Here is a 13,989-nt window from a genome sequence, read left to right on the forward strand (position 1 = left end):
GTTCTTCTTATCTGCAAGCTTGCAGTTAGGGATTGAATACGTTATCATATTATATATTTAAGGAGCAAGGAGTAAATTGGAGCCGTGCTGAGAAGGTGAGCTCCCTGCTTCTCTATTCCAGATGCCTGGAGAGCACCTCCAAGTGCAGCAGCCCAGTAGTGCAGCAGCACCAAATGGCATCCCTGCCCTTCTCCTCTTCCATCATGCCCTCCCTCACACACTTCATCGGATGTGGCTGTACCTCAGAATGCAAACTTAGCACAAGATGGATAGCAGTGGAGCATCTGTAGGCTTGTTAAGTCAAACTCTGATAAACGAGCAGTACCCAGTGTGTACCTTGCAGACAGCATGCCGGAGTATTTGCTGACCTTAAGACTCAATCAGATCATGTAGGGAGAGTGCGGTTCTGAATGTGACTGCCTCCAACTTCAACAGCTGCGCTTACTGCATAAAGTAAGAGCTGTTAAGTCTGTGCCCTTTGCGCTCTCAGCTCTGTTTCTCTAAGAGGTTTATACATCATTCAAGAAAAAATCTGCAACAGAATGGCTCCCTTCCCCACTGGTGTACCAAACAAGAGGAAATGTTCTTTTACATCTGAGACTGGTGGCAGCATTTTTAAATGATAACTAAAATACACATTTGTGAACTCCATTGTTATGATTTTGATGATAAATTGGTTGTTTGTTTTTGTTTTGTTTTTTTTTTTTGAGGAAAAACTGTTCATGTGCATCATAGAACCGTTTGGATGAGATAGTCAACTTATTCCTGATATTTTATCTGCACGCAGGCTGCTTTGGAAATGAGAGCTAAGTTAAAACCAGCAAACCAAAGAGTTTGGTAAAGCTAAGTACTGGAAAAGTTCAAGTGCTTATTCAAGCTCTCCAAGCTTTTGGGATCTGCTGTGCCTAGGAAGTGTTGCAGAACCCCCGCTTGCTTGTGGTAGACTGGCTCAGCCACATGGGATTTTCCTGCAAAACCCAAGACGATAATCCATCTTGCATTGTTTTCAGTGGTGATACATCTGGTTATGGACAGGGCACAGAAGTGATTCATAATGAAAGTGAATGTTAGGGAAGAGAAATTTAACCTAACGTTCCCTAAAGTGTGAGTGTACCCAGTTGAGCAGATTAGCTTCATTTCTAAATCTCTCAAGAAAATCTTGAAATGGGAAAATGACTTACGTGAATTTGAACTGTTCTTTGAATTGCAGATGCGGGGACATCACATTGAGGGAAACATTTCTGTATTCATATTGTTCTCTTTTCTGTTTTCTTCTACAATACAATCCAGTGACATTATTAGGCTACACAGAATAATTGTAAAGTCTCTGGTTGCCATGTGAAATCTGAGAGTTTTTTAGTTTGTTGATCTTTTACAGTCTTCGAGTGTGGAACAGATCAACAAAACAGCAATCTTTCTTTCAGGAAGACGCTCAAAAGATTTTTTTTCAACTGGAGCCACTTTATTATAATTCAGCATCATGTCATTTTCCCAGCTTCGCAAAAGGCAGAGTGCCTAACATTTTGAAATGTTAGTATTGCTTTCCTGAAAGATTTATTTTTAAACATATGATTGTCAGGAAGATAGAATGTTTATGAGTAATATGCACAGGGAAAACAAAAACAATTGGAAAATGGAACACCTTTGTATTTGCAAAGTCCAACGATTCAGAAGGAAGAGAGATATTTCGAAGAGAACATTGGAATTAATTGCCCTGGCATCTTGTTCTGGCAATGTCTGTAGACACCGCTGCAACCTGACAGATTAATTGGCAGCACACACTAGCCTGTTGCAATCCTGGGTTCACAGATAGTTCTGAGTATGTGAATGACGGACGGGCTGTTAGGAAGGTTGGGTAAACAGTCCAGACAGGAACGCAAACCACTGCCCAAGTATCGTATCAGTCCAGGCTGATCCTTTCCTAAGGCCTGAATAAGTTCAATCTAAAGTTTTCCCTTTTTTCCCCTTTGTCTGCTTCTCAAAACACTGCCTTTCAAGACAGAAAAAAGGGCAAAGTTGCCCATGTCTCTGCACTATGAGTTCAGGCGGGAAGTAGAGTAAAGCAATTATTATATTGAGCAAGAGCGTGTATCATCTAAACTTCCAGTCCAGCTATGCTGTCCCAGGGACATAGGGAATTGAAGTATTCTTCAGATGTGCATCCAGTTTTATTATGCTCAACTAAAGTAATCTTTTCAACACTGTGGACTTAGCTCATCACTAGATAATAAGCATGTTTTAAAAAAGACTTGAGAGTCTGCAACTGTACTGCTTCCAAAAAAAATAATATTATGTATTTTTTAATAACTGACTCAGTAAACTGTTGTGAATTAATTGTTACACATCTTCTCTATCAGCCCTTTAAATTACCCGCAAACTTTGCATTTACAGTATTTAATGGTTTTCCTGATGCAAATCCTGACATCTTCCCCATGTAGGACAAAACGACACTGGAGACCCTGACTCAGCAACTGGCAGTAAAACAGAGTGAAGACGGGAAGTTTAGCCATGCAATGATGGATTTCAACATGAGTGGAGATTCTGATGGTCAGTACTAATGGCTTCTCCTTGTTTCTAGTGTTGTGTACATGTATCTTTGTCATCTGGAGGACAATCTGAGTGTTTGAGAGGTCTGTGAGGGGTTACTGATATGTGGTTAGGCAGGAAAAAATTATTCATCTTCTGGCGTTTTAAGTCTGTGGAGTTGATTTTTAGCCTTCTCTTTTCTATGCTCGACATCTCAGGGAGGAAACAAAAATGCATTTCTGATGGTGAAAATGAATTAAAGGAGCAACTAGGTGTGGGATGAGATCACAGAGGAAGTCCGTGAATTACAGACTTGGTCATCTTCAGATGGTGCACACTCTGCCTCTGTAGGAACTTGTCTGGGTTTGATGAAGCAATCTTAATGTTCTTTTCTTTCTCTGCCATTGCTTGTGTTGTTACGGAGAAGTAGGCATTAAAACAGATGTTCAAATGTCCACTTGGTAGCCAGAAGCTTGATTAAGAGGAAATACCTGATGTTGCTTTATATCACACCATTGACATCACATTCTGTAAACAAGAAAGGAAGAAAGTAAAAAGAAAATCTACACTGATAAGTGTTGATTTTAAGTTATTAAGTGGTAAAAGATGTTTTCAAAAAGCAGTGTAATGCTTTATGTTGACAAAAATTGAATGCTTCATCAAGTCTGTGTTATGTGATGCTGAGTCAATAGAAGAACTAAAAATTAGACATTATACACTATATGGTATTTCCTACTGCTTCAAGTAAAAGAAACAGCATTGAGAAGATTGACTCATTTAATGTCAGCACTTCACTTAGGCTACTCATGGCAGAAGCAGCCGTATAATGAAACACAAGTTGGGAGTGATTTTCTTTCTCTTTTTAGGAAGTGCAGGAGTTTCAGAATCAAGAATTTATCGGGAATCCAGAGGGCGTGGCAGTAACGAGCCCCATATCAAGCGCCCAATGAATGCATTCATGGTGTGGGCTAAAGATGAACGGAGGAAGATCCTTCAAGCCTTCCCTGACATGCACAACTCCAATATCAGCAAGATACTAGGTACGTTTGACATCATTTATTTTTCTTGTCACAGAACTCAGCACTTTTGATGGAATAAAGCGGGGCACCTGACACAACTGAATAACTATCTTTAGGTTGTCTGTTTAGCTTCTTGGGTATTGCATCAAGGACAGCAGCTATACAAACTGCCACCATGCTGCCCAGTGCTATATATTGATCGTAACCTGAAGTGCTCTTGTATCTTTGTAATTACTCAGGTTGTGGTGTGGATTTTGGTGCAAAAATGTGAAGTAAAGGATTCATTTTATTAAGCTGTTGAACAAGCACAGAATGACTGCTATCATGTATTTGCCCATGTATTTCATCTAACCAGAAGCACACCACACTATTTGATTTGTGCCTTAGCGCTGTCTGTTCAAAGCAGTGGACATAGGGAAAAGATCCTAAAATACATCCTTTTATTTTATACCCTAACAGTTTTAAATTATTCTTATTTTGTTCCTATTACATTAAATTTTCACTTAGCGCACAATCTCTAAAGCAAGCTGCTTTTATTCTAAATATTCTGAGAAGAATCCTGAAATCTAAAAAGAAATATCAGAATTAATTTCCATATCCTCTAGTCTTCATATCCCAAGCAATATTTGTCATGAGCATCACCTACCAAATTTCATGCCATAGTCTTCAAATTTTTCAGTTCTTACTTAAATTCCCAGGACTATATTCTGTCTGAAGTTACTCTTGTTTGAGACACTGAATGATACAGAAGGTGAATAAATGGAGATTTATGAGGCCAGTGAATTACTCTTCTGTAGAAAAAAATAAATATATGTGACCAACTCAGAGATGGTGCGTTTTTACTGATATAAACTGTGTTACAGAATCTAAGCATACGTCCTGCCAGTGGGTAAAAGCTTAACCAGGGACCTTGATTAGCTGGGCTACATGTCTGGCTGGTTTGGCAGACAAGAGACATGAACGTGATGGTAATGGCACCATTAACCAGGTGCAGGGCTGGTAAATATGCTGAGCTTAGTCTGGTCAAAGATTTGATATTCAGCTTGATTAGGGTGGTGTTGTAAGAAGTTAGCAGAATGCAAGTGGAAATTAGATAAAATTGCTTGGAGAGGCAGAATGCATTGGCTGTGGATGACAGACATGATGAAATTAACCCATGATTAAAAGGGTAGTACATGATGATTAGATTAGTTTTAGGAGCAGAATTTGAAGGGTAAATTGTTTATGTTGATGTTAAAATAGCCATATACTGGTTAAAAGGGATTATACTGGTTACAGGTGTATGATGTGATTAGGCTGAGAACAGAGCAGTAATGGTTTTGGTCTGTTTCTAAATTGAGAGAGGGCCTGGTTAAACCTGTTTTTAAATAATCAGCTTCAGAAATCTACAAGATCATTCTGAATGACCCTTTTCATATAGAAAGTACAAAGAGAGCTTGATGTTTTCCCTCTTAACTGATTGTTTTGGATAACAACCTCCGACAGCACGCTGCTAATTCATTCTGCTTAAAACAGGCGTTTGAGCTGGGCTGACATTTTACGCAGTCTCTGGGGATCCTGGTTGACATTTTAAAGGGCTTCTAAGCATTTTATAATACCCTAAAATCTGGTTTTAATAAGCCATTCTGCTGAAATTGTTAACATAAGGAATCACCTTTTACTATTTGGCGCTAGATCAGGGAGATATGGGGACATCTTTTTCTGATTAGATATACAGTAGTTGGAGTAAAATGTGCAAATTCATTACAGATCCTGTTGAGGTGACAGACAGTATAGCTGACTCCAAACTCTTTACTGTTTCGCTGTCAGATATGGGGAAAAGCAAGGTTTAAAGTAGGAAGAAATGATGTTTCTATTTCCTTCCAGCATCACTGTTTGATTTTTTTTTTATTCCTCCTCTGCAATAAAGAGGGATGCCCAATGCCTTCTTCCCTGGCAGGAATGTTGCAAAGGTCTTCCCTCAATTGCAAAAGGCCAGTCTTTTGAAGTCAGCAGGGAGCTAGCTCTCTGTTAACTAGCGTAGGGTGAGCAGACAGAAACTTACAGTTCAGACAAGTACTAGGGGCTCTTTATTAGAACTCTGCCATTTTTCCTTGCCATTTCTTAAGCAGTGCTGTTGCCGTTGAGGTCAGAGAGCTTGCTGTCACCACGAATGGCTTAGACGGGTTGTCACCCATCCAGGGTCATTTTTATAGTAAAATGAGAGGAGAAGCCCTTCCCAGCACTTTCATTCTCTGGGGATTATGTTTGACACTGTGGTATTATGTTTTGAGCATAAAAATTAGATACATGGATTTGTCACTAAATTCATCTGTGCATACGTTTGTCATCCATCTGTTCATTGCAACTTAAACTTGTGGATAATGATTTTTTTTTAGTAAATTGTTTAAAAGAAGTGCTAAAACGGTCTGCTGGACCCTATCAATTTAATAATGCATTGTTTAGATATTTCTGTAAATATTTTAATTAATTTCACTGAGAAATTTACGTAAGGAGATTTGAAGGAAATTATTACCTTCAGAAATCTTTTCATGGATGTTCACGTGTGTGAATGCAGACATATATGCATACCTATAATGCATACGTATGCATTGTATACGTGCTTGTGTGTATACCTGTATTTTTTAAATGTAAAATCAGCCTGCTGCAGATACCCAGATTGAAAGATGTCAGTCCCATAGACTAAAAGTTAGGCAGTGTTACAAGCAGCTGAAAATTCTCAGTGGAGAAATTTGGCTTGAAATTGGCAGTCAGCAGAGCTATGAGCCCCACTGAAATACAGGCACGTGTGCAGAGATGGGTGTCTGTCTGTCTCTACTGCCGATCCCTGTTCAGCTGGCTGGCTGTCCTCACTGTCACCAGAAATGCCTCACGTGGGCACAGCTCTGAACTGCCCTAGCTTGTGCTGGTGCTGCAAAGTCTAGTGATTTTATCGTTTATTTTCTAAACACTTCACGCACCAGATCGGGGAGTGCTGTGTGAGAATCCTACCCGTCGTTGTGTATGTGTGTAGGGAGGGGACGGGCTCTTGTTTTCATACTCACAGAGAAAAGCCTTGCATACTTGACCCACTCGGAGCTTTCCAACACAGATGGTGAGCAGAAAGCTCACCAACGAGTGTAAATCTTCCCTTAAAAAGAAACATTTTTTCAAGATTCTTCAATTACACCTTATCTGGGCTTGGGCTGGCACTTGGCATAGGTTCCTGCGCCTGCATGTGTGTGTTTATTGACATATAAAAAACTGCAGATAAATGTATTACAGATATATTTTGTTCAAACACAAGGTACTATCAACCAGTTTAGCGTGCTGATTGATGATCCTGATTCATACCTTAGCCTACAAGTGCAAGGCTCAGAGTAATAGATTGTTCAGAATTTCAGAAGTTTCATTAAGACCAGTTAGAGAGCTGCTTGGATGTTGCATATTAGCAAGGAAACAAGTGAAAATGCTCGAATGTAAAAACCTGGAGTTTATCATCAGAAAATATGCCCATTATCACATTTATTTTGACATCGCTGTTTGTTTAATTATTTATGATACTTCAAAACACACTAGTAAATGATATTAAATGTATTCTGTAAAAACAATAAAATCAGAGTAAGAGGAGATATCCCTGCAGAAAGCAGCTATTAAAAATTTGCTAGGAAGAGAGGTGAGACTGCCAGGATTTTTGTTGTATTGAGTTTACAGCTTAGGAAGGAAAAACATAATGAGTGACATTTATGTATAAATATTGTATGTGTAACTGCATGTACAAATATTATGCATCAAAATTTCAATTTTTATGGCCCCGATCCTGCAAAGACTTATGTGTTTGCCTAACTGCACCCAGTATTTACAGAACTTTTCATGTGAGGGGTAGGAATCTGTCTGCTCAGGTCTGAGTGTAGGATTGCAGCGAGATAGCACAGTGAAAAAAGAATTATGCCTGCGCAGAGAAAGAAATCACTACAATTTTGCAACTACTGATTTTAATTTTTATCTTTCTTTACGTCAGTCTCAAAATACACCTGACTATTAATCAGCCTCTGAGCTGCAGGTCCCCTCACAGTACGTAAAGCGAATGTCAAGATTTGTTTAAGATCTGTGAGGTTTTTAGCTTTGTTATTCATAAATAAAAACTGTTTCATTGACAGGAACTGGGGCTGGAGTTTTCTAAGGCACCAGGGCTGCGGCATGTTCATGGTTAGAGGGCGTTACTAAAATTCATTATTTTCTTCATATGCTAAGAAGCCAGTTTGCAGATGTCCAAGAGGCAGAATTTCAAAGTAGACCTCTTCCTATAAGAGCTATGTAAGCTTTGCCCTTAATTTTTGACATCATTCAATCCTATCTATACTTCCATCTCGTGCGCTGAACCAGCATTTCAGTGTTTTGGCAGTCTCCACATGTTTATCACTGTGTCATTTAGTCCAAAATCTAAGAGGCACTATGAGTGGAAAGTTGGTGTCACTTTTTCTAGTTACTTCCTCTGCCAGAAAAAACATGGGATAATTTCTCTGCAGGAGACAAAGCTGCTGACCACGATTCTGTAGGCAGTTTGGCTGCCCCATGTAACACAGTGCCGTGTCAGGGATGTTCATACTGAGCTTCTGGATTTGTGTGGCATACAAGTGCCATGTAGCAGTTTCAGATCAAATCCTAGAAACCATCTACTCACATATTCAGATGGAACCACAGAAACACAGAATGGTTTGGTTTGGAAGGGATCTTAAAGATCATAAGCTATTAACAGTTTTTAAACAGTGAACTGTCTCTCATTCCAGAACTAGCTGGGGAATCTCTGTGTCTTATATGTAAAAAACCTGACATTTTTTACTCCGCTGGAATGTTTGCTAAGAAAGGACTATCCACTGCTCCTCCTCCTCCAAACAAAGACGCCATGATTTCCCACTGCTTGTCACCAGGTGTGATGCCAACCTGGGTCACTGCCAGCCTACCAGCCTTTTACTCAAGGCAGCTTGAAATACTTAAGCTCAAACGGCAGCTTGAAATAAAGATTCAAAGATTGATGGGGAAAATGGTGTGTCGGTGGTCTGAAGGGGGCTTTCCAGAGGGAACCAAACTGTCTTCTTCCATTGGAAGGGATAGCTGTGCTCTCTATATTGAGAGTCTTGGGGGCACAGTGAGCTAAGACAGACCTGACTAAGAGCATGAGCTAAGTGCAGTATGAATAACCATGAGAAATGAAGAACAAGAGGAAGTCAATATGACATATGACATTGTAGACCCATTAAATCAAGAAACTATTCAAACTTTTTTTTTCCCCCCAACAGGAAAGTGGTCTATTTTCCAGTAAAATTTTCCTTCTATGCCACATGTTTCACAGCTTGGACCGTTCCTGTTCTTTGAAATGTATCTTACCCTGAAGCACTTCTGTAGTCCATGGAAAAATAAAATAGGATAGCTAACTCAAGAAATTTTACTTTCTGTTCCCATACTATGTCTTTTAAGCAATATTAGTTTGTAATTTTCAGGAGGTATTCGAAAAAAATTATTCAGTCTTCATTATTTCCATAGCTCAAATATCCACATTAGCATAGGCAGAATGTCAGAAACTGGGCTGCCAGCAATCAAGCCGTAGTGCAGCTCTGTGGAGAGGTGTTCCAGTATCCCAGTGCTCTTCCCTTCATGACACATACTAAATTCTTTGTTAAGTTGGAGCTGGCAGTGCTCACCGGGACTTGGTCTTGGAGTTAACACCCTGCTGAGACATATGGGATAGCTTATAGCTGTTAAAGGCATTGCTTCAGGGTTCTTGTGCCCAGCAGCATACTATTTATGATCAATTCAGATTCTGCTTTTCACAAACGTAGTAGCTAGAAAGATGTTATTTGTTATGAAAGACTGAGCTGTTAGACATGCAAGTATCCAGAGTAGATCCAGCCATAGTGCAGCATGGCAGTCAAATCACAGCATCTGGGAATGCTGCCTCCCCTGTTAGAGGAGGGGAAAGCTGTCGCCAAAAGAAGCTCTTAGCAGAGCAGACTTGACATACCTAAGGGGTTTCTCACAGTTCACTAACATACAGTGCTCCTCAGTTTTCTAGTAAGTGTCATGGATTGCTCATTATCTGATGCTTTTATTGATTACCTGAAAAAAAACCCATAATAACAGAGAAAAGTTTCCATAAAATAGTGAAAGCTTCCAGTATCATCTCTCTCTGCCTCATGGCCATACTCAAGAGGTTTACAAGTGAAATGCAAACAAGACCTGACCCTTGTCTGGAAGCTCTGACAGATTCCCAGCCCAAAGCGATATGACCGTCGGTATCTTGTTCCAAGTGACCTACTTGCTTCTCTGCCTTTCAGTGCTTGTGAGTGAGCAGAACCTCATTTCTTGTTTTTTTTTTGTTGTGACAGGATCTCGCTGGAAAGCTATGACAAACCTAGAGAAGCAGCCATACTACGAGGAACAGGCCCGACTCAGCAAACAGCACCTGGAGAAATACCCAGACTACAAATACAAGCCAAGGCCGAAGCGTACCTGCCTTGTAGATGGCAAAAAACTACGCATTGGCGAGTACAAGGCTATCATGCGCAACAGACGTCAGGAGATGAGGCAGTATTTTAATGTTGGGTATGGGACCTTTAAAAACTACCATTCATTTAAAAAAAAAAAAAAAAAAAAAATCAGGGAGAATTCTTAATTCACTGTGGTAAATGATATATTTTATTGGCAAGAACATTATATATTGCTAACGGAATGTGAAGCTTATACTTTCAAACAGTGCGTTCCAGGAGGAAGTTAAGCAGCTAGGGATTTTTTGTTGGCTCTGCTATATGTTCATCTCACAGCTTCAGCCAACTGTCTCATTTCCACTCCGATCATGCAAAAGAAAAAGAAAGAAAGAAAAAAAAAGCTTAAGAGTTTCCAATGAAATGTAAGTTTTCTAATAAGATCTTGTAAATATTACATTATTATGGGGCCTCAGAGGTTGTATCTGAATAAATCAGTGGTAGTGCCTGTTGATCCAAAAGCCAAAAATACTAGTTTGCATTCAGTATGATCTGTAGCAAGTGGTCTGTAAAAGGACTGCTGAACATACTGAACTTCAGCTGGAATACAGACTTGGCTCACTTAATTCGTATCAGGCACGAAGTTGCATCCATTGTCCATCACGATGGCATGTATCAGAGTAGGAAGTAGATGTCTTCCAATTCAATAAGCTAAATGCTTTATGCTGAGTATAAATTTCAAGAAGATTGGTTTTGATAAACACTTAATAGATCAGTTTGATCGGCTCGATATGATCAGGCTGAAATCTATCTGGAAAACTCATGTCTTTTCCTTCTGCAAATGCTCCTTAGTTTTGGTTAAAGCAGATTAAAAGAATCAGAAATGTTCTGTAATATTTCACTCCAGTAATTGGTAAAAAAATAATAATAATTAAAAAAAAAAAAAAAAAAAAAAAAAAAAAGGAAAAGTAGCAAAACCAAAACAAGCCTCACAAATAATGGAATTTATGTTCTGTTTCATCTCAGGCTGAATTTGGAAACATATTAACTGAACTGAGTTGCACATCTCCCTAGTTAATGACTAGAAGTAGCAATAAAGGAGAGAATATCTGTCCAGCAACTGTTAAGTGTCATCAGACTGTGTTTTAAACAGCTACAGTGTGCATTGTTATAATAAGCCGCTCAGCAGAGAAATTTGAGCTGCTTAACCCTGTGGTGCTGGCAGGTCCAGTGATCCCAATGGTAAGCACTGAAACAAACACAGGGAAGTCAGCCAACATTTGGCATCAAGAGATTAAAAAAAGAGGAGGGGTGCTTTCTGGAAAAAGAATAGGTGCAGCAGAGCCCCCAAAACACTGCTTATCTGGTTAACATGCATGCTTCATCATGGGAAAAAAATTAACCTTGTAACGCTCTGCATATTATTTAGCTTTCCAAACAAGGCTGACATTGAAATCAAGACATTTCTGTAGATAATTTGTAGTGAGGCAATTAGAGCACAGAATCTGGGGTGAAATCTCTGTAGGAGCTACTGACGAAGCGGCCAGTGACCGCAGTGGGGTCAGTGTTTTATGCTGGGAGTCCCAGCACTGCAGCTGAATTCCTGGTTTTGGTTCCTAATCTGCTGCATCACCCTGGGCAGGTCATTTGGGGCTGAACACAAATACAACTCCTAATTGCACCCAAAAATAAGTGATGGGGTTTTTTTAAGAGCTCTCACTGTGCAAGCTGCTGGGGCATCCTGAAAACCTGCCTGAAAACAGCACAATGGGAAGGACTGAGCATTTTTTGCAACTCTAGTACTTAATGCTTTCATGTCTTAATGACCTCATCTTTAATGGTGGTGTGGTAAACTCACCTCATCCTCCAGAGTGGACATCCTATAGAAGTGGAAAAATGCTATTCTTAAATTATTTAATATTTGGAAAGCACTCTGAAAAGCGTCATTTACGTGCGAAGTATTCCTATTGTTAAATATTAAAAGCAATTTAAGTGTGCTGAATCTTGTTAGAGAAATGCTGACTCCAGAAAACAAAGCCTTCCTATTGAATTAGGAATAAAATGCAAATTAGATCCGCTACTTTCTTTAAGAGCTGTGTCTTCAGCTGAGACAACTTAAACTTGTTTCAGCAACAGGGAAATAACAATTGTACTGACAGCGGCCTTGCTTGAATGGCAGGCAGGAAGTAACTGAAAACACAGCTAGCAATTCCAAACAAATGTAAAGCTCTTTGGCTGAGGAGAGTCTTTCAGGATCACTGTACTGTGCAGGGCTTACTGTACAGCCAGGGCACAGCCAGGCAGGGGAACAGGGAAAGGTTTCATTCTTAATTACGAATGTTCATCTCAAGAGACTCTGCCCTGTCTCCTGTGGCAAGGCTTTTCAGTACAGATGGACACACCGCTGATGACATTACAATGTGCAGCATGTACTGAAGAGTATTACTGCAATGGAATTACTTCATGCAGCAAGGAAACAAAAGGAGCATGAATTTTAAACCTCTAGGCTTGTTGGGACCCTGAAGCTTCTCAGGGAAACAAACACTGGTATAACACAGCTAGTGTTCTTGCTGCAAAGGGAATTTCTGTGGCCTGGAATAATTCGTCTTTCATTGCTGCAGACAGGTTTCCAAGGCTTAGATGCTATATAAAGGCATCTTATAGAGGATTTGCTCAAATGCTCATGTTGCTCTCTTGCTTTTTATTTATTTTTAAATAATGCATGCTTCCACTTCAAGTCTGGCTTTTCCCAGTTTTATCCACCCTGCTTCAAAGTTTCTGTTTTTCACCAGTGTCACTCACTTTGGAAACTGTCACCTTTCAAAGGGAGGCCGTTAGCGATCATCCTGTAAGCCCATGTTGGCCCTGGAATGCCCACTGCCCTTCTCCTTAATAAGGGCCAGGTCCATGTATTAGCATAGAGTACTCTCACCGAGAGGCCTTTGCTTTCTCCTCTTCCAGTGTTAGTTCCCTTTGCTTTGCAGGCTACCCAGCTTTAGCTTCGTTTCTCCTGTTAGCAAATTTTTATTTCCAGTCCTGTCAGCCGTTTGGGATTAAGAAGATTTTTAAAATACGTGGTTTTTGAGGTAGTCCACGATTAAAAGGGTGCTTGCTTCTTTCTGGCAGCTCAATAAAGAAATTTGCATCACAGGCAGGCATGCTGAAGCTGTGTGGTTCAGGTGCAACTGCAGAAGTTCACAAAAGTTAAATTTCCTTAGCAGTGAAGTTGAATGCCCTCTGTATGCCCAAGAGCACATGCTAATGCATTTGCCAAGCGCTGTCATACATGCTCTCTCTCTGCTTCTTCCAGTATTCAGACTTCCTCTTTCTTCTTTTCCATTGCAGGCAACAAGCACAGATTCCCATTGCCACCGCAGGTGTCGTTTACCCAGGAGCCATCGCCATGGCAGGAATGCCTTCCCCACACCTGCCCTCAGAGCACTCAAGTGTGTCCAGCAGCCCCGAGCCCGGGATGCCCGTCATCCAGAGCACTTACGGCATCAAAGGTGAGGAGCCCCATATCAAGGAAGAGATGCAGACCGATGACGTCAATGGAGAAATCTATGATGAGTATGATGAGGAAGAGGATGACCCCGATGTGGACTATGGCAGTGACAGTGAAAATCACATTGCGGGGCAAGCCAACTGATCAGGGTCCAAATATCACATGACCTGCAGGACTTCAAGGAGAAAAGAAAAAATAAATAAAGCCCCATCTGGTTTATCCTTACCAGTGGCCAAGCACATTAACTTTCTCATACACTGACTGTTACTTTAACTGTTAGTCTTAACTAGTTGGGACATCAGCTGACTAATAGACATCAGCCTGCATCAGAAGAAAAAAGGCTCAGAAGAAAGGAAACAAAGACAACGACAACAACAGAATAATATAAGCTATGGGTAAAATAATGCCAGTAATTCAGCTGCTATACCCAAGCACTGAAGTCTTACCCGTCGACCTTTTATTATTATTATTTTTTTTT

General features: G+C 40.1%; 1 protein-coding gene across 10 annotated transcripts in view; it reads left to right on the forward strand.

The window, feature by feature from the left end:
- Positions 1-13,971, forward strand: part of SOX5 (SRY-box transcription factor 5) — a 479,987-nt gene extending 466,016 nt beyond the window's left edge. For all 10 annotated transcript variants that reach the window (XM_042890060.1, XM_042890061.1, XM_042890055.1 and 7 more), the window contains 4 exons: positions 2,439-2,547; positions 3,393-3,566; positions 9,911-10,127; positions 13,352-13,971. In XM_042890060.1, coding sequence (XP_042745994.1) covers positions 2,439-2,547; positions 3,393-3,566; positions 9,911-10,127; positions 13,352-13,655 — 804 coding nt within the window. In that variant the 3' untranslated portion in view covers positions 13,656-13,971. The remainder of the gene's footprint in view (positions 1-2,438; positions 2,548-3,392; positions 3,567-9,910; positions 10,128-13,351) is intronic.
- Positions 13,972-13,989: the final 18 nt, after the last annotated feature.

Source organism: Lagopus leucura, unplaced genomic scaffold (genome assembly GCF_019238085.1).
Source record: "Lagopus leucura isolate 7727_CA_CO unplaced genomic scaffold, USGS_WTPT01 Super-Scaffold_100159, whole genome shotgun sequence".
Lineage (NCBI taxonomy): Eukaryota > Metazoa > Chordata > Aves > Galliformes > Phasianidae > Lagopus > Lagopus leucura.